This window comes from Typopeltis vanoorti, chromosome 12 (genome assembly GCF_054136105.1).
Source record: "Typopeltis vanoorti isolate ZY-2024b chromosome 12, IOZ_Tvanoo_1.0, whole genome shotgun sequence".
Lineage (NCBI taxonomy): Eukaryota > Metazoa > Arthropoda > Arachnida > Uropygi > Thelyphonidae > Typopeltis > Typopeltis vanoorti.
In genome coordinates, this window is record NC_143560.1 from 42,431,768 (window position 1) to 42,451,629 (window position 19,862).

Sequence of the window (19,862 nt, forward strand, 5' to 3'; positions counted from 1 at the left end):
GTGTTAAAAACAAAGGTAATATTTTGCCGCCGGAGTTGTATGTAATAGATATACTTGGTGGCATAAGAAAGATTGTTTATAAACTTTGTGTGTATGAGAAAGCTTACAAGCTCTGCACGTAAACGCCTCCAAAGTCAGTCAGAAGGGTTCAAACAACTTTCCGATGGCCAGCAAATTACAATCAACAGAAAGCTCGGAAGAGAACAAAGAGCTGACCGAACTTGAAACTTAAGATGAAAGAATCATGCCGAATTCTTCGGGGGTTACAAACTTCGTGCGAGGTCTCAGAGAAGGCATAATAAAAAAGGGACAGAGCCAAGCATAGGGGGCTTCCCGGTTTGAGACGTCGCTAGAGAGAGAGAGATGACTTCTAGGCCGGAGAGAGGGTTTCTAGAGGCCTCAGACGGAGCTCCCTGCTTCCAGATGTCAAGAGAGAGTCATCAGAAGTCGAAACTAGACCCAGTTGGAACCAGAGCGGAAGCGAGCTGAGACTATAAGCGGAGTCCGAACCAGAGCAGTGGTGGCAAAGAACGAGAAGAGGCAAGGCCCCAGTCACAAAGAGGAGAGCTGAGATCCAAGTATCTAAAGAGCAAAGGTGAAGCGCTGTTACCGAGAAGAGCCAGTCGGCGGCAGTTGCAGTCATTGGCGATTAGTAGCAGAAGTTCCTGAATAGGATCCAGAGGAGAATTTGCCCATATGCTGAAACCTCTTGTATGTGCTATTCAAGTACCGCAGATTGCAGTCCAAAAGCACACTAACATCCCGAAGTGATACTGCTGAAGCCAAATTTCCTGAAGGAAGTTCGAGATCTGAGATGAGAGAATTGCCATAGAACTTTTAGTGAAAGACTTTTGACTGAATGTGCAATACAGAGCCTTTAAGTTACATACTTTTATATAATTCCTCTTATAGTGTGTATTAGAAGGACCTTTAAGATATTTGTTTAATAGTGATAAGAAGTGTCTTTAAGAGAATCATTTGGCATGTTGGAAGTTGATATAAAGTTTGTAAAAGATAACTCTAACCTCTTTGTAAGTAAACTAGGACTTTAATAAGTTGAAATTGTAAGCAGAGAGTAAATACGTTTTTGAGTTAAAGAGATCAGTTAATGTTGAAGTAAAAAGGTTCTAATTTATGCTAAAGAATTTTTATAGAACGAGAACAGGCAAGGCCCCAGTCACAAAGAAGAGAGCCGAGATCCAAGTGCCGAGAAAGAGAAAGCAATCTCCCTAATGTTTAAATTTGTGTATATTTCATAGTAATGTAAATAAAAATGTGTTTTGATTTTTTTGTTAAAAGAGTGCTGCCTGATTGTTTATTTACAACTGCACTGTTTCTAAATAAATCGGACTTGTGAGTGGGAAACAATGTGATATAGCCGAAGCTTAAAGTTAAGTAAAAGAATAGACCACGACTGTTTGTGTAAAGTTTTATTGAAGGAATTTGTGTTAGAGAGAGAGAAATCTGCTGGCCGTATTATTGAGTTTTATGCTAATTAAATGATATTAGTGGAGCAGTCTAAATTAAATAAATTTTCTAGTATCTTAGGCATAAGACTCACAGTGCGAAGGGTTTGATAAACATAGTACGTAATAAATAAGCAAGAAAGATTCAGAGAGAGAAAGCATGCACAACTAATTAGAATAAAGATATAGAGAGTAAAGATAGAGATATTACATATATAAGAAAATAACAAATTCGTTTACAGTACATCGTCTGTCCAAAAAGAAACCAAACTTTTGATAGAAAATAAAACAGGCCAATTATAATTATTCAAATCATTTATTTCAATCAATATACTCTCCCTCAGCTTTGATACAGCATTTGGCATGGTCAATTAATTTGCTAAATGAGTTTTTTATATCAGTTTTTGGGATACTGTTGAGGGTCATGGTTACTGCCGCTTGAATGTTTTCAATGTTGTCGTATCGCTTTCCTTTCATCGGCAAATGAAGTCAGGGGAAAGAGAAAGAAGTCACAGGGTGCTGAATCAGGTGAATACGGCGAGTGATCCAACACACAAACTTGGTTTTTGCTCAAAAACTGTCTCACAATGTTCGAACGATGAGATGGTGCATTGTCGTGCAAAACTGACCAGCTGCCTGCATCAATATATTCATGCTATAAGCAATGAATTCTTGCTATCAATTGCTTCAAAACTTCGAGATAAAACTCACCATTGATCGTTTGGCCAGGCAGAACAAATTCTTTGTTAGTAATGCCCTTAGAATCATAGAAACAAATCAGCGTTGTCTTTACTTTTGACTTCTCCAAGCGACTTTTTTTCGGATGCTCCTCTTCTGGTGGTCTCCACTCAGCACTCTGGCTTTGTTTTCGGGCTCATATTCAAAACACCATGTTTTGTCACCAGTAACGATCGTTTCAAGGAAGTTTGAGTCCTTACAAGCGGTTTTAATGAGTTCCTTGCAGTGTTCAATTCGATACATTTTTTGGTTGTCGGTCAGCTTGTGGAGAACAAATCGCGAATTCAATTTATGAAGGCACAAACTCTCAGTTAAAATGCTGTGCACAGTTGATTTTGAAATCCCCAATTTATCTTCAATCAATCTCACGGACGATTTCGAGTTTTCTTTGATGAAATCACGCACTTTTTGGATGTTAACTTTGCTCAGTTCAGTTTTCGGACGGCCTAGCTTTTCGTCCTCCTCAAGCGTCTCACGACCACTTTGAAATCGCTTAAACCACTCGTAAACTTGAGTACGGGGTAATCATTCATCACCGTATGCTTTTTGAAGCATTTGATGCATTTCAGTAAAACTTTTACCAAGTTTAACACAAAAGTCAATCACAGCTCTCTGTTTGAAACTCATTTTCCGACCGTTCGTCAAAACACACTGTCACTAAACAGTTGACACAACGCTAATGAAGGTTGCCATTTTAGACAACAAAAAGATACAGCAGGTGGCGCAACTAGTTTCTTCTATTTTGGAAAAGTTCGGTTTCTTTTTTTGGACAGAGGATGTATATGCAATCCCATTATCTCTTTCCATTATACAGTTCCTTGATGCTAATAATCATACTTACATTGTTCAAAATAAGACAAAGATCTTGAGTGTTTAGTTTTTATTCTTTTAAAATTATTTACAAGTATGTGAAGTGCTACTTTATATTTGAACATGTTGAACATGAGCCGGCTTGGTTGGCTGAGTAGTTAGCATATCCGCTCTCCAGCCAAAAGGCTGCGGGTTCAAATCATGCTGTGGGCATGGATGTTTGTGATTGTCTGTGAGAATACTAGTGGTGGTCAGCAGTAAATGGCTTTGTAGTTGTGGTTTGTTGTAGTTGGTGAATTGAGTTGTAGAGTAGGTGTCCCATCTAGATGAGTCCTCAGACTGTCTGGAGGTATCATTAATAATAATAATAATAATGATGTTTTTACTACTACTTTATATTTGAATGTTTGCAAATGATTCAAAAAATATTTCTAAATATTTTTTGAATTATTTTAATTCACTGAGTAATTTATATTGTTAAGTATTATTTGCAGTAAGGCAAAAACATATACCATTTTTATATTTTTAATGTGATACCATTGTTGGCATCACATATAAGTATATTTTATTATTAGCATGGTATTATTCTTAAAATATTATGCTATTTATATTTGTAATTTATTCTTGAATTTATTTTGTTTCTATAGCTATCAAAACTTTGTAGGCCATTTGAAAACGTGCGTTCTCTGCATAATTATGCGTTCAAGAAAGAAAAAGTTTATATTGATGGAAAATGGTTATCAGCTAAAAGTGGAAAAACATTTCCTGTAAGCAGTAAATTTCTTTCGCCTTGATATTGATGTCTAATTCCATATTAATAATATGATTGTTATTATTGATCGGTCACTTTCATGGGATCTGTTAATTCATCAGATGGTCCACCAACCCACACTGCCTGCAATACCTGTAATAATATTTATTATTATTATTAACATTTGACTTCCATGGAGTCAGGGACTCGTTGTGGGAGGTACACACTGTTGCACACTATTCATCCAACCGTGCTTTAAACTGATTCAATGTGTCTACACCCACAACACAGGCAATGCATTCCACTCACCAACCACTCTCCATGTAAAGAACCTACTCTTCACTCCTTCTCTCACACCCTCCTTATACAGTTTCCAGCAATGGCCTCTTGTTCTATTGTATATGGCCTAGATTAGGCCACATAAGGATTATTGTTCTCAGATTTGGTCACCTGGTTTTCATGGTATGCAGATAGATTACAAAGGATCCAGAGATGATTGACTAAGAGCATCATGACTAGAAAGAAGGGATGATATGAGACATGTATTAGTAAGGGATTGTTATCAGATTAAATTGGAAGAGATTATATTGAAGTGAGATAGAAATAAGAAACTATCCTGGAAGCTATATAAGGAGGGGGTGATGGATGGACTCTTTGCATGAAGAGTGGTTGGCGAGTGGAATGCATTGCTAAGAGTGTGTGACAAGTGTAGAAATGGTGAATGACGTGTGCGACATCAAGGATGTCTTGTGATAAGGCATTTGATGCGATGGAAGGCTGTTGCTAGTAATTAGCGATATAAGATTCATAACAGTGCTTCAGGTATAAACTGTACTAAAGAAGAAACCATAATTAATTAATTTATTTATTGAACTTGCTAATATTTTGCCTGCTTTATAACCAGCATCATCAGAGCACAAATTACTTCTGTGTAGCATGGTTATCTTCCATCCAGAATGAATATCCAGGACAAAGTCTGGCAGTTCTGACTTGCCATACAGATGATCACAGATTTGCAGGGCCGCATTTACCATGAGGCGCAAGATGGGAGCCTCATTTTAAAACCTTACTCCTCACAAAGAACAATAAAAAAAAACAGTGTAGTTATAGTTGCAAAATAAAATACTTATTTTTAAATATTAAATTCATAATATAAAAACTAAAGGCTGCTGAAAAATTTGTGAGGCTTCCCGCTTCCATTTGAAATACATTGTTCTTTTCTTAGAATATAAAACTAACAGGAACTCTGTATTCCATAAAATTCATGTATGTAAACGTATAATTTCTTTGCTGGACGTATAATACACGTCCAGCAAACCTGGATAATATTCTGTCAACCTGCTGAAAGAACATGGATAAGAAGTGTAGTTTGACTGTCATGTCCATTAGAAAGTGCGATAATCCTTCATGCTGAAAAGAACACTTAACTACATTATCTGGCATACGTAGTAGCTATGTTCTCTGACCTACAGCAAGAAACGCAGTTGCTTGCCGTTTGTCGGTAACCAGAATCTAAATTATATCAGACTAATTACCCTATGAGTTATATTCATTTTGCTGCTTGTTTTTATCATATAAATATAGTTTTTAATGCCAGCGTAAAATAAGAAATCCTTTTGTACTTTCTTCACTTCATATTGTATCGCTTTGGAAGATCAATGTCAATATCAATTTTTTTGCTAATTGTTTTAATCACCAATACATTTTAAAATTCTCCAAGAACTAGATTGAAGATAATTATTTTTGTCAAACAATTATTTCATAAATTCATGAAAATCCGAATCTAAAAATGAATACAGCCGCCATCTGTTCCAAATTAAGTTTCCTGTTTTATTCATAATCTTAGTTCGAAGGTTAGTTATACAGAAATCTTGAATCATATCATGTAATGCATAATTTTTATAACGTAATCTGTAGGATTTTGCATTTCAACTTTCTTGGTTTACCCCTAATCACTTACTACAAATCAAAATAAATGGCAGTTATGAAGTCAACTGTATGTACATATTTTCGGCTAATTTTTATATTATGCGGCAGTTTTGAAGTAGCGATATTTTCCCTACGGTTTATCTTTTGAAATATGTGTAGGTGCATGCGTCAAAATGAAATTTTATTTCCAAAAAATTTTCATAACAGAATTCTGTTATGAAATACACACACACACACACACACACACAAAATACTGCTAGATAACATGTGCGCACTTTCTTTTTGTTTGAATTCGTTATTTTTCCAAAGTAATTGTACTGTTGTAGTTTTAAGTAAAAGACAAGGCGTAGAATCTCTGATAAAATACCATTGGATATAAATTAAAAAGACTCGCAATCGGAAACCCCGAGTAATGCAGTTTAACACCATTTGTTATTCATAAAAAAAAAATTTAAAAAAATCGTTCCTAAAATTGAAATGTGCGACCCGTATAATCTTATTTTGCAAGGAAGCAAAATGTCATTTATTTCAATAAATGTTATTTAAAAAATATAAATATTTGACATAATATTTCCAATGCAAACAGACATTTTGATTATTTATTTTCGCACATGTGAAATTCGTTTTTATTTGGGAAGAGACACAATAAGTAAATTGTGCAGCAAAAAAGCATCAATCCAAGAAATACAGTGCACATAACTACAATAATTCGTTACCGGCGGGAAGGGTAATTGCATTTTAACAGATAGAATGCTGATGAAGTTTCATCAGCATTCTGCCTTTTTATTAGGTCAAAGGGATTTTGAGTATATTTGCGAACAGATATATTCAACATAACTTACCAGTTTTGTTGTAAAAAGTGCTGCATTTGAAGAAATATTAGCGGCATAATAATAAAATAGCAAAATTCATAATGCTTCAGAATAACTTGATAATTTTGATAATACCAAAGCAAGATGAGACACATCTGTAGAAATCTATTATTATTATTAGAGTCCTTTTAATTATGAACTCTATAAAGATATACTTAATAAATTTGTATTTTTGTATTTTTTAAATAAATAAACTAGTTTCATTTTGTCACAGATGGTTTTTGCTAGACTTCCTGGACTTTTAGACTTATTCTTATCAATATTTTAAAAACTCGATTATAGCTTAAATATTCCAAACACATTTCATCGATTTTTTACTTAGGTCAAGTCCCATTAGAATGTTGTAAAAAATAACCTTGTTTGTATCTGTATATTTAGTATTAGATATTTTTGTAAATATCCCTTTGGAAATTAACTGTATATACTTCTTTAATAGGAATATGTTAGAGTTAAAAACAAAGGCAATATTTTTCGCCAGAGCTGTATGTAATAGATCTACATGGCGGCATTAGAAAGGTTGTTTATTAAATTTTGTGTGTAAGAAAGGCTTACAAACTCTGCACGTGAACACCTCCAAAGTCAGTCAGAATGGTTCAAACGACTTTCTGATGGTCGACAACTTACAATCAAAAGAAGGCACAGAAGAGAACAAAGAGCGGGCCGAACTTGAAACTTAAGATGAAAGAATCATGCCGAATTATTCGAGGGTTACAAACTTCGTGCGAGGTCTCAAAGAAGGCATAATAAAAGGGGGACTGAGCTAAGCATATAAGACTTCCCGGATCCAGAAGTCGCTGGAGAGAGAGAGAGGGCTTCCCGTTTCCAGATGTTGCCAGAGAGGGGTTTCACGGTTCCAGTCTTAAGTGAAGGCTTAGAGTTGTCGTAAGGTGATGTTCCATTCGCCGGAGAAAAGCGTACAGGCCAGAGAGGAATCACGGTTGACAGTTGGCGGCAATTCGAGATGGGAGCGGCAGAAAAAAGGAGGCAGTTCAGGCATTTTTGGCGAGCCCAAGCAGAAAAGAGAAAAGGCAAGACAAATTAACCAAAGCACCTTTGCTCGGAAGTTTTTCTTTTTGCCGTGGGAGAATAACCTTTTGCTGGAGCTGTATATGAGTACCACAGGGCACAGTTCACAGTCCGCTATTTTCCCAATGAGATACTTCTGAAGCAGATTTCTTGAAGGAAGCTCAAGATCTGAGATGATAGAATTGCCTTAGAACTTTTTGAGCAAGACCTTTGACTGAATGTGAGATACAGAGCTTTTGTAAGTTATATACCTTTGTACAATTACTATTATAATGTGTTTTGGTTGGACAATTAAGATTTAGATTAACTGTAACAAGAAGTGTCATTAAGAGAATCTATTGGCATATTTGAAGTTGATATACAGTTTGTAAAAGTAACTTAATAGAGAGTTAGCTAACCTCTTTGCAAGTATACAAGAAGTTTAATAAGTGGAAATTGTAAACAGCATAAATAAATTTTTGAGTTAAAGAAAGAAACACGTTCCAGACACAACAGAGGTTTTTTTTTGTGTGCTGCTGCTATTTGTATTAATTAGTTGGGTAAGAGCAGTTTCTATATCACATAAATAGAGCATTTGAATTTCAAGTTTATTATTATTTATAAATTAAATTGATTTTTCAATTCATTTTTTTGTGCATCAAGATTCTAGTCATTTTAGGGTAAAATGTCGAGTGATAAAGTCGATGTCAGTGAGCATAGCAAGTTATCATTACTATTTATTGTCTCTACATTTTAACTAAAGCTGGTATTATTATGCTTATTACTGCAACTTACAAAAATCAAAGCTGGAGTTGAATAAATCTTGTAATAAATAAATGTTGTAATTCCATAAATATGATTGTTGCAATAATTTTTATTAACTTAAATTCAAAATTTTTGTTTTTAGTTAGAATATCTGAACTTTACAGTTCATGAAGTTTCAATTTTTACCTTGATTAGCAAGTTTAATTTGATTGCATTTAAATTCTTTTTTTTTTTAAAAAAAAACTTTTATCCTTATACTAAATTATTACCATACCTTTTTAATATTTTTTCAGTATTTAGAATTTTTGTAACAACTATGATGCCTATTTCAAATGCAAGTGCTGAACGCTTGTTTTCAGTGTTGAAACGAATAAAAAATTGTTTAAGAAGCAACTTGCACCAAAATAAAACAAGTGACCTGTCGTTATTATGCATTGAATCAGATGTAATGGATTCGATCAATTATGATGACATTATAGATATACAGTATTTGCTAAAACCAAAGCCAATAAAAAAAAACTTTTAGTTATTAACTTTTTTATTTAAATTTGAACTGATTTTTTAATACTTTTTTTAAAAAGTTAGATGGGGTTTAAAACGGCCTCGCCTACTCCCTATATATACGGGAATAAAAAGGTGTTAGCTGATTTTTAAAATGCAAATATATGTATACCGATGTTGTATTGTGTTATTAAAATGAGTTATTATGGAAATGTTGACTTTTATTTTCAATAAACTAAAAAAAATGCTTATTTTTGAGGGCCTCATAATGGTGTTGTGCCTCGAGCCTTCAAAAGTATAAATGCGGCCCTGCAGATTTGGAAGCTGTGATCATTGTAAATCATACATAATTTCAAGGCAGTTAACATATTTACCAGCCTCTCCAAAGTAGGCCAAGCTGCAGGGCACAGGGAACTTTATACATTCAAGTTTTCCACTTATCCTGACACTATCATCCCATTATTTCTAATTAATGCCTTCATGTTATGGCATTAATTTTTTTTTAGTGATCTTTACACCTTTTACTGAGTAAAAATTCACCTTTTTTACTCAGCAAAAAGGTGAATTTTATTACACCTTTTGCTGATAAACATTCACTCTCCTAACAACCCTGGATCTTTTGCCTTCATTTCTTGCCATACTGTCCAACTTAAGACTTGTTCACATTGAAGTGGTAAATTGAGCTTAACTACTTTGGACATCTTGCTCTCTCTCTCGCTCTTAATTTTTTGAATTCTATTTTCAGTTATGAGGTGTGATTTTTGTAAACTCTTCCTTTTTTTTTCTTTTTCTTTTTCTGTGGACTTGGAGTATTCACAGAAAAAAAAAGCTGAGAAAAACCAAATAATGATCAGCTAATCAAATTATCTGATCAGATTGGTGTCTGGTCAAATAGTTATGCATTAAGTCTAGAATGAATATTCATCCATGCAGAAAAGTGTATTCTAGAGGTTTCAGTTTTGTCCAGCTACTCTTAGCTTAATAGGCAGGAATTGATTGGTCAAATTATTGGGATGGTGTTACAATCTGTTTCATGGTTATATAATACTTAATAGTGGTTATTTATTAATCCTGAAAAGTGTCATTTCCTTGCCGGCAGATGTCACCAACAAACTAAAACTTTACAATTCCAGGCCCCCCCATCCCTTGCCTTTATGGACTTCCAAAAATCCATAAAAAGGATATACCACTACACTCAATTGTAGATGGCATAGACTTGCCCACTTACAAACTGGCCAAACATTTAGTCAAAACTGGCAATACCTTGTCACGTATAAAAACGTAAAAAGAAAAACTCAGCCCATTAAATCTGCTTCAGTGTCTCCTCCTTATTCACGAAGGTCTCACTGAAGGACACCTTGGCTCTAATCCAAGCAGAATTTCTTCTCGATATCTCAGTCCTGTTTCAGTTCACTATGAACTTGGGCTATTTTGTTTGACAAGGAAAATTCTGTACCATAAATAGTGGAAACAACCATGGACTCCCTCCTCCCCCCCCCCCAGCTAACTTTTTTATGAGGACATTTGAAAAGAATGACTAAATTCTCTCCCCCCCCCTTTGAACCCACTATTTGGTTACACTATGTGGACAATGTGTTGGCAATTTGACCACATGACCTTGGACACTTTACACACTTACCTTTCCAATTTGAATAGCCAACATCCAAAGATCCAATTCATAACAGAATTAGAAAGAAGTAACAACAGTCTGCCCTTCCTAGACACCCTAGTTACAAGGCAACCAAATGATCTCTGACCTTTACTGTCCACAGAAAACCCACATCGTACACACACAGGTAGATACATCCATCAGCAGTCACATCACCCTACACCCCCCCCTTTCCTCCCCAACAATACAGAACTATAAAAACTTTAGTCCACTGTGCAAAATTAATTTGCTCCGATAAACTTCACTCACTGCAGAACTCGCCCACGGAGACAGATGAATATTCATCATCATTCATCTATAAAAAACACTTTTTTTTTGTCCAATGGTTATACCTCCCACCAGATAAAAAGAATTCTAACACCATATATATCCCCTTTCCTTTCCTCCCTTCCAAATGTAGATTTCAGCAAATTTTTCACATCCCTTATATTCGTGGCATCTCAGAAAAGGTGGCAAAGATCTGAAGAAAGCACAATCTTGTGACCACTTATAAACCAGAAAGCTAGCAACCCTTATCTGCTATCCCCAAAGAACAATACAACCACTGAATTTACTTGGAGTGCACCAGGTACCCTGCAGCTGCAACTGTTCACACTATGGCCAAACAGATAGGACAGCCAACATCCATATATCAGAAGACCAGGACTACACTGGTTCCATCACTATGGTCACTCAGGATTAGCATACCGTGTCCTGAACATCTGCCGCAGGATTTTTGGATAAAAAACCACCTTACTCCACTGAAGCACAAGTAAATTTGAGAGGCTTTTCATTGAATCTGCTGCAGCTCCTAACAGCTATCCCAACTGAAACAAACGGTGGTTGTATCTGACTGCCTCTCATATGGGAAACCCTCATCTGCAGACATTCAGCCCAATGGCTAAGAACACCCAACCAAGGTTAGTAGGTGGTGTAATTATAGGACTTTAGGCCAGCCTGTATCTCTCCTGTTCCATCTTTGCTACCGAAGTGTGCCTGCCTGCATGTGTTTGATACTAGTGTATTATTCTCTGAAGATAACAATGTAATTTTTGTAAAATATAGGAGGTAATAATTAAAATTTTTAGTTATTTAGCTTGTTAATTTCCTGAAATGATAAGATGCAGTGAGAATCAACATATAAGCCTAAACACCAGGATGATTATTATAATATCTAGTATGCAATATGTAAAAGCAGTGTTTGCAATAACTAGAAATTCATAAATATATTATCAAATTTTAAATTTATTATAATCTATTAACTATTTTTATGATGGACATGTTTGCAGATTTATTGATAAGTATAATAAGCTCAAATTACACTATGGAAAGTTTCACTGATTATATTTTATTAACAGTAATGTAAAATTATTATATCCATAGTATTCATTAATAGCATCATAATTGTTATCGGGACAAATGCTAGAATAGTTCATGATCTGGTTTTGGTTTCACATCTTTCTCTCTTTTCTTCTTTAATTTGCCTATTTATATCTATTGCTCCAAGGAAGTTGGAAATGATGTAAGTGACTTATAATTGTTATATTATTCCAGTTTAACCCAGTGAGTGGATGGGGGATAAGATAGTGTTAAGGGTACTGGTGATAGAATGTAGGCATCAGGCTATAGACCAGTTTGTATTTCTTCTGTAGTTAAAATTTTGGAGATATTAGTGAGAGACTGCATACAAAATTGAACAGATGAGGATAACATCTGTGAAGAGCATCATGGAAACCAGTGTTCAGTAATTGCTTTTATTTTGTGATAAAGTGATGAGGGAAAGGCTTATACTATGTTTTTTCAAAGGCATTTGATAGGATGCCACATAAGCTGATATTTCAGTTGCAGCACATGGGGTTAGGTATCAGGATGGTGAATTAGGTTGGAAATTGATGCCGACAGATATCAGAGAGTTGTGTAATGGGGTGGGGAGAAGTATCAAGGAATAGGACAGTCACAAGTGGGATTCCACAGGATTTAGCACAAGGACCATTGCTAGTTAATCTATATGTTAATGATATTGTCACTGGGTTGCAAGGAAATATTTAGTTATCTGCAGAGCATTCCATAGACCTGCTGCAATCTTTGTCACTTGCAGTGGATCCCCCCTCCACCACTTCTTCATCCCCACAGAATCTTGGTGTGGTGTCCATATCTGCATGCAGGATCCAGATGTGGCCTTATTAAAAACTTATATAGGGAAACAATCTTCTCTATCCTTGTTTTAGTGTGTTCTTCAGCAACCACATAATCTGATGTAGTGTGTTTGGCTACCTTTGCAGTATGCCCTCTAAACTTCACTTCTCTGTCCACAATCATCCCCAAGTCCTATTTCAGTTCCATCAACTTAGTACACAGCTTGTGACTAAGTTGATGGAACTTAATCACAAGTTCCATCAACTTGTGACTAAGTTCTGTTTCAGAACTTAGTCACATTGCTAGTCTATTTCAGTCATCTTGCACGATCACTACATGACATTTATTTACCATCACTCTTCCCAGTATTGCATCAACAAACAACTGTATATTTCCCATCAAATCATTTCTTATATCATTAATGTATAAATTAAACAACAGAAGACCAAGTACTGAGTTCTATGGAACATTACTAGTTCGTTACTAGATAGAGCAGATTATGCAGGAATTGAGTCCAGGAGAAGGCAGGACTCAATTCCTGCATAATCTGCTCTATCCATTAACCTCCCTCTAATCCAAATCACCAGATTCATATCCATCTCCCATTTACTCCAATTTATGCACCAGACTTCTATGTAGAATCATGTCAAATGTCTTGGCAAACTCTAGCAATATCACCGAGTAGCCATTCCCTTATCCAACTCCATTGTTGGATAAGCTATAAAAATTTGCTATAAAAAGTAAGCAGATTACAAAGGCAAGACCTACTCTTCGCAAATCCATGTTGCCCCTTATCAAGTATTATCTTCCTATCCATCCAGTCCTGAATTCTGTCTTTTACCAATTTCTCCAGTATCTTAACCACACTCCTGAGATGTTGATTAGTCTATAATTTACTAATTCAGTCTCTGGGCCAAATTGTTACAGTGGGACTATTTTCTCTCTTTCCACTCCATTGGCACCTTCCCAGTACTGAGGCTTAAATTAAACAGTTGGTCAGAGGAGCTGATAATTTCCGTGCACATTCTTGTAATACATGGGCTAATATGCCATCTAATCCCATCGCTGTGTTGTTCTGCAATATTCTAAACACCTCCATTACTTCAACCTCTATGTTCCCATCAGTCAGTGTTACATCTGATATTTCAGCATCACCACCTGCATGGTATACCCTTGAAAAATGTTTGCTCAGTAATTCAATGATTTGGTTTGCTTCAGCACTATACAGATTACCCGTCTTGCCTGTACCTTGTACAAAAGGTTAGCTTCTCCAGTTGAGGCTTAAATGCACAATCCTCTTACAAGTACTATCTTATAAGCACTGTGTGCTAACCAGTTGTGCCAATCAGGAGCGGTTAAAAAATGTCAGGAGTGGGATGTTAGTTACGAGGGTATGCAAATCGTATGATTTAGTAAATTGAAGATGAAAGGTTGACACGATCAAGACATTTCGACTGTTGAGAGGTATTTACAGGGTTGATATAAGAGAGATTTTTCATATAATAGAGCAAAGGGAAGGAACAAGGACAATAGGTTATCCTTGGAAGTCGAAAGGAGGTGTTTAGGAGGGTGAGAAGTGGCTTTTTTGCATGAAGGATGGGTGGACCTTCATATTCCAGTTGTAATTTGTACTATAGCTTGATATTTGATAAGGAGTTGGTTATTAGTAATTCTAAAACCAGATCGATATTAGATGGATATAGCTTTGCAATATTCAATACACAATTTTACCACAAATGGATAAAATTGTAGAATAGTTTTTGTAGTTCCTTTGGTTTCAACAATATCCTTTAATCTGAACTTTATGCTCTTTAATATCCTTTATCAGGACTTTTCAGTTCAAGCTGAAGGGGTTTTTCATTCTACAAAACAGGCAAACTGGCTAGAAGAATCCATGCAATTGATAGCCAAAATATGACATGTATATAAATTAAAGATACCAAGAAATTGTATCCTTGGTTTAATCCTTTATCCAAGTGTAAGCAAACAAAGTTTGCGCCTGAACTTATTTTCAGGACTGGGGCAACTCGTGGTAAAGGTGGTATGACTTCACATCATTTGCCTTAGTATCCCATAATGCAAAGCACATCTTTTTGTGGCCATATATAATTATTGTTGTTATTATTATTACATAAGACCTACAGGGAGTCCAAAGGCTCATCGCGGGAGAGCACCTACTCCATAACTCTCCGTCTCCACCACTCAGATCCATCAACTACAACTACTTTCATCTTCTACACCAGCAGCATATACCGCCAACCAGCACCACTAGTATTTTCACAGACAATCGCAAACATCCATGCTCACAGCAGGATTCAAACCCGCAACCTTTTGGCTGGAGAGCAGATATGCTAACCACTCGGCCAACCTGGGTAGTGACCCTTCTTGTCTCTGGGTAGTGACAAGAAGGATCACTACCCAGACCGGTTTCGACCTTTATTGAGGTCTCTTCAGTGCGAGCCAGACACGGAGGTGATTCTAAGGTTGAGGTAATGCAGAAGTCATATTTTCATATGCGAGTTGCCGAAACGTGTCACACCTTATTATTAAATTACTCTGGATTAGAGAAAGGTTGTTGGAAGTTTTTTCACTTAGTTATACTTGCCCCAGTCCTGAAAACTTCGGGTGCAAACTTTGTTTGCTTACACTTGGATAAAGGATTAAACCAAGTATATAATTTCTTGGTGTCTTTAATTTATAGTATAACCAAGTGAAAAAACTTCCAACAACCTTTCTCTAATCCAGAGTAATTTAATAATAAGGTGTTGCACCTTTTGGCAACTCGCATATGAAAATATGACTTCTGCATTACTTCAACCTTGTTTCACCTCCAGGTCTGGCTCCTGCCAGGGTGACCACCACTAGTACTTTTGTACTAGATCTAGTACTTTTTATAAATTTTGTTCTAGTACGTTTCTAGTACTAGATCTAGTATTTTCTTCCTTCAGAATAATAACAATAACAGCAACATGAGAGTTAGACATATGAGTTTAATATTTTTCTCTTCTCACACCTCCCCATATGTCACATTCAATGACAGAAGCATGATTTATACTTTTCCCCTCCCCCTCGCACTGTTCACTACCCTTCTCTCCCCCTCCGATCCCATACTCACGCAATCTGACTGGCATTAGCCAATGAAAATATATTCTTCTATTCAAACACTTCTCGCACGATCATTACAACAATGAAAACAAGTGGAAAAAATTAAATATTTTAATATTAGTAACCACCTTTTGTTGATGCACAGCGTAAGTTGGACCCCATTGAAAAGATAAATCCAGCCGACAATGATCAGTTTTTAAACAGAAAATGTATATCTAGGAGCATTATGAAGAGTTTGATAGAGAATGACAACTATTGAAAACTGTAGCAGCATTGAAAAAAAGGTCAAGAATTCATGGTTTTTTGGAATAAATTTTTTGAACTGAAAAATGCTGTAGGAGAACAAATGTTTCCTAATTTAACAACATTAGTTAAAGCTGTACTTTGCTTCCCTCATTCATCAGCAGCAACTGAAAGAATATTTTCAGCAGTGACATTAAATAAAAATAAAATAAGAAATCAACTTCAATCTCCCTTGATGAATGGACTCCTTTTAACAAAAGAAAAATTGAAACATTCATCAACTACAGATTCTACTATTTCTGAAGAGTTAATTAATTTAGCAAAATCTGCTAAAAATAACGAATAAATACTTCAAGTGTTTTTCTTGTGAGTGTGAACCCCTGTATATATATATATGTAAATAGCATATTAAATAACTGAAAATTTAATGTTACATTATTTTAAACACTAAAACGAGACTAAAATTATATGGTAAATTAATACACATGTTAAGTGCTAGAGTTACAATTGGGACTTCTGTTATGATTATTGACAACTGCAGCTCTTGGATTCACAAATGACATATTCACAGTGAGGTGAGTTTTGACTTTTTTCCTTTTCGTACATGTATTAATTTAGCGGTTTTACATTGAGTTCATCTATGATAATAAGGTAGTAATATTAAAATGCCCTAAATAGAATGAAACGAAAGCAAATAAAAATGTAGTACCTTTTTTTCCTGCATAAGTTGGTACGAAATATTTTTGCTGGGTGGTCACCCTGACTCCCACTGAAGAAACCTCAATAATGGTTGAAACCAGTCTTGACCCTTCCCATAATTCATAGTATTATACATGTCTGCAAGGAGATGTGCTTTGCATTATGGGATACTAAGGCAAGTGATGTGAAGTCAATACCACCTTTACCACGAGAGTTGCCCCAGTCCTGAAAATACTTCAAGCGCAAACTTTGTTTGCTTAACACTTGGATAAAGGATTAAACCAAGTATATAATTTCTTGGTATCTTTAATTTATAATATACCCATATGACATGCATATAGGGTTAGCCACCCTATCAGAGCTTTAATTAGGTTTCAAAGAAGCCAAATTACTTAGCTGTGACTAGCCATTGAGCATGCTTCGGAAAAATGTGAAATGGAAAGATTCTAGATGTGGTTTTTATTGTTTTATATTTATTTTGTCCTTAATTATATTACAGTGAATCTTATTAAAAATTCCAGTGTGTAATAACCTAAGACGATGATGCTAACTATAGATGTTACATGTTTTATTAATTATTAATTAAAAAGTTATACCTTTTCATTTCATTTAAACAATATTTAAAATCATGAAATATATATATATGCTTTGCTTCGAGAAAGTGTTACATAAAAAATATACCATAAGATACAGGATTATATAAAATTTTTTAAATTCAGCTTTGTTCATTTCTAGGTTTACAATCCATCTACTGGTGAAGAAATAGGTGCTGTACCTGACTGTGGAACAGAAGATACAGAGGATGCAATTAAGAGTGCTTATAATGCATTCAGTTCTTGGGGGTTTATACCTGCAAAGGTAACAATTTATGAATATTATGAAAATTTCAACAGTTTTCTCTGTAGAGGAATTGTGTTTAATCCATACTTTTATGTAGAACATATCTTATTATTGCATCTTTTGAAGATGTAATCTGTCTTGCAAAAAAAACCCCTACATTTACTTTGTACAACAAAAATGTTAAGACTTAGTTATGCATTCTTCAAGTAAACATCTTGAAATCCAGCATTCCTGGCACTTTTGGGAACATCTTTAAAAAATTATTTGCTGAATTGCCTTGACATATTTACTTTAATTTGATATGTGTTTAGCATCATGAGACCTTTAAAATTTTTTTTAAGCTGGAATGAAAAAATGAAATTAACCCATAAAAACTGTCTGGTCAATATAGAGGATTTATAACAGGATACAATGAATGGCTGAAAGTTGATCACAAGTCCGAGCTTGTATCCAGTGAATTTGACATGCCTAGGATATCTTCTCTAATCACCATTTCAAATGTAAACAATTAGATCTTTTTTATAGTTAACCCTTACCATATCAGAACATTCGTTATGACAAAATATTAAATCCTCAGTGAAATTCCATAGTTGTAATGTTGTTTTAAAGGCATTTCACCATCTGCTGTAACAACTTATGCTTTGGTTCCTGTAGGTTAACTATACGGAGAGTTTCACCGAAGACAATGTCATTATTCATTTCAGCTAATACTTCATTTTGAGAAACTGTGCATCCAGAATGTTTTCCTTTTAATAGATGTCAGAACCTTTCAGATTATTTATCTGTTGCATTTTATTATGTGTGCTAATTCATGTTTTTATGTGTAACATTTTATGTTTTTAATATTAAAAAGATAAAAATGTGGCACAGCAATTTGGGATTTAGCCGACCAAATTGTATTCTTATTGGCTTAAACCAAAATTTCAAATGATGGTAAAACATGACAGAATTTCATGCTGGCTGGGGCATCACCCGGTTAAAAAAAGCCCCCCACCGTTGTTTTCGCCAGAGAACAAGTACAAACAGTGAAAAGTCAACTACTGGAACGAATCTTAAAACTTACCCCAACTCAACATTGCCAGAGTTCAAGATCGGTACTATCAACATAAGAAGCCTGAATGGCAAAGAAATGGAGCCACTGAGGAATTGGTTAAGTACCAAATCGACATAATAGGGGTGACTGAAACAAAAAAGACAAAAACTGGTGAGATCTTTCTGAGCAATAAATACAAAATGTTATATTCAGGCAATGACAATCAAGGAAAAGGAGTAGCCATAGTATTCAACACAAAATACGAGGCTCATCTTCTTGAATGGCAGTCAGTCTCAAGTAGAGTAATGTGGGCAAATATGAGAATGGGGAACTGGACAATGAGACTAATTTGTGCCTATGGTCCCACAGAAGGTTCTACTAAGGTAGAAGTGGAGGAATTTTTTGAGGCTTTAGAAAAAGCAACTGACACAATGAAAAATGAAAAGTTGGTCCTTGTGGGGGATCTAAATAGCATAGTAGGAAATGATTGTCAGACATACAAAAATATTTTGGGAAAATTTGGAGAAAAGAGCAAAGCTAATAATAATGGCAAATACCTGTTGGATTTCTGCTCAGGACATGGACTGGTTATTACTAACACAGTGTTCCAACACAAAAATGTACACAAATTCACATGGAGAGAAAAGGCAAGGAATAAGAAAAGTCTCATTGACTATGTTATTGTTCAGGACACCAGAGTGTACAGAGGATTTTAAATTGGAAGTGATCACCATTTAGTCTTGAGCAGGATAAAATTGAATTTCATATTGAAAAGAAGAACATGTAAGAACGTTTTAAAGAGAATAAAAGTTGAGCAGCTCTCAGATGTGAACTGTAGAGTGAAATACACAAATATTATTCAAGAAAAAAATGAAAGAGTTTGAGAGCAGAAACCAAACGTTGGAGATTCACTGGCAAGCCCTGAAGAAAACATTGATTGATTCAGCCAGAGAGACATGTGGTGAGGTTGTGTGCAAGGATAGAAAAATCAGAACTCCATGGTGGACACAGGAAGTTAAAGAGGCAGTGAAGGAAAAGAAGAAAGCATATCAAAAGTTCCTGGCAAATTAGTCAGCTTGTGCTCTTTGAGAATACAGAGACAAATATAAGAAAGCTAAACACTGTGTAAAATTGGCTAAACAAAAGTCATGGGAGGGCTTTGGCAAGAACATAGAAAATAAATATCAAGAAGTGGCGAGATATTCTGGAGGTTGTTGAAGAAGCTCAGAAATAGAGGAAAGAGTGCTGTAAAAGGAATTGGAGATGATAAAGGTGACATGAAAACAGAAGAAAAAGATATCCTTGAAGCATGTAGTAATTA

The 19,862-nt window shown here is 35.3% G+C and overlaps 1 protein-coding gene across 3 annotated transcripts in view; it reads left to right on the top strand.

The window, feature by feature from the left end:
* Ssadh (succinic semialdehyde dehydrogenase) overlaps positions 1-19,862 on the top strand; it is a 260,476-nt gene that overhangs the window by 29,654 nt on the left and 210,960 nt on the right. For all 3 annotated transcript variants that reach the window (XM_090401356.1, XM_090401359.1, XM_090401358.1), the window contains exons 2-3: positions 3,662-3,781; positions 17,404-17,526. In XM_090401356.1, coding sequence (XP_090257482.1) covers positions 3,662-3,781; positions 17,404-17,526 — 243 coding nt within the window. The remainder of the gene's footprint in view (positions 1-3,661; positions 3,782-17,403; positions 17,527-19,862) is intronic.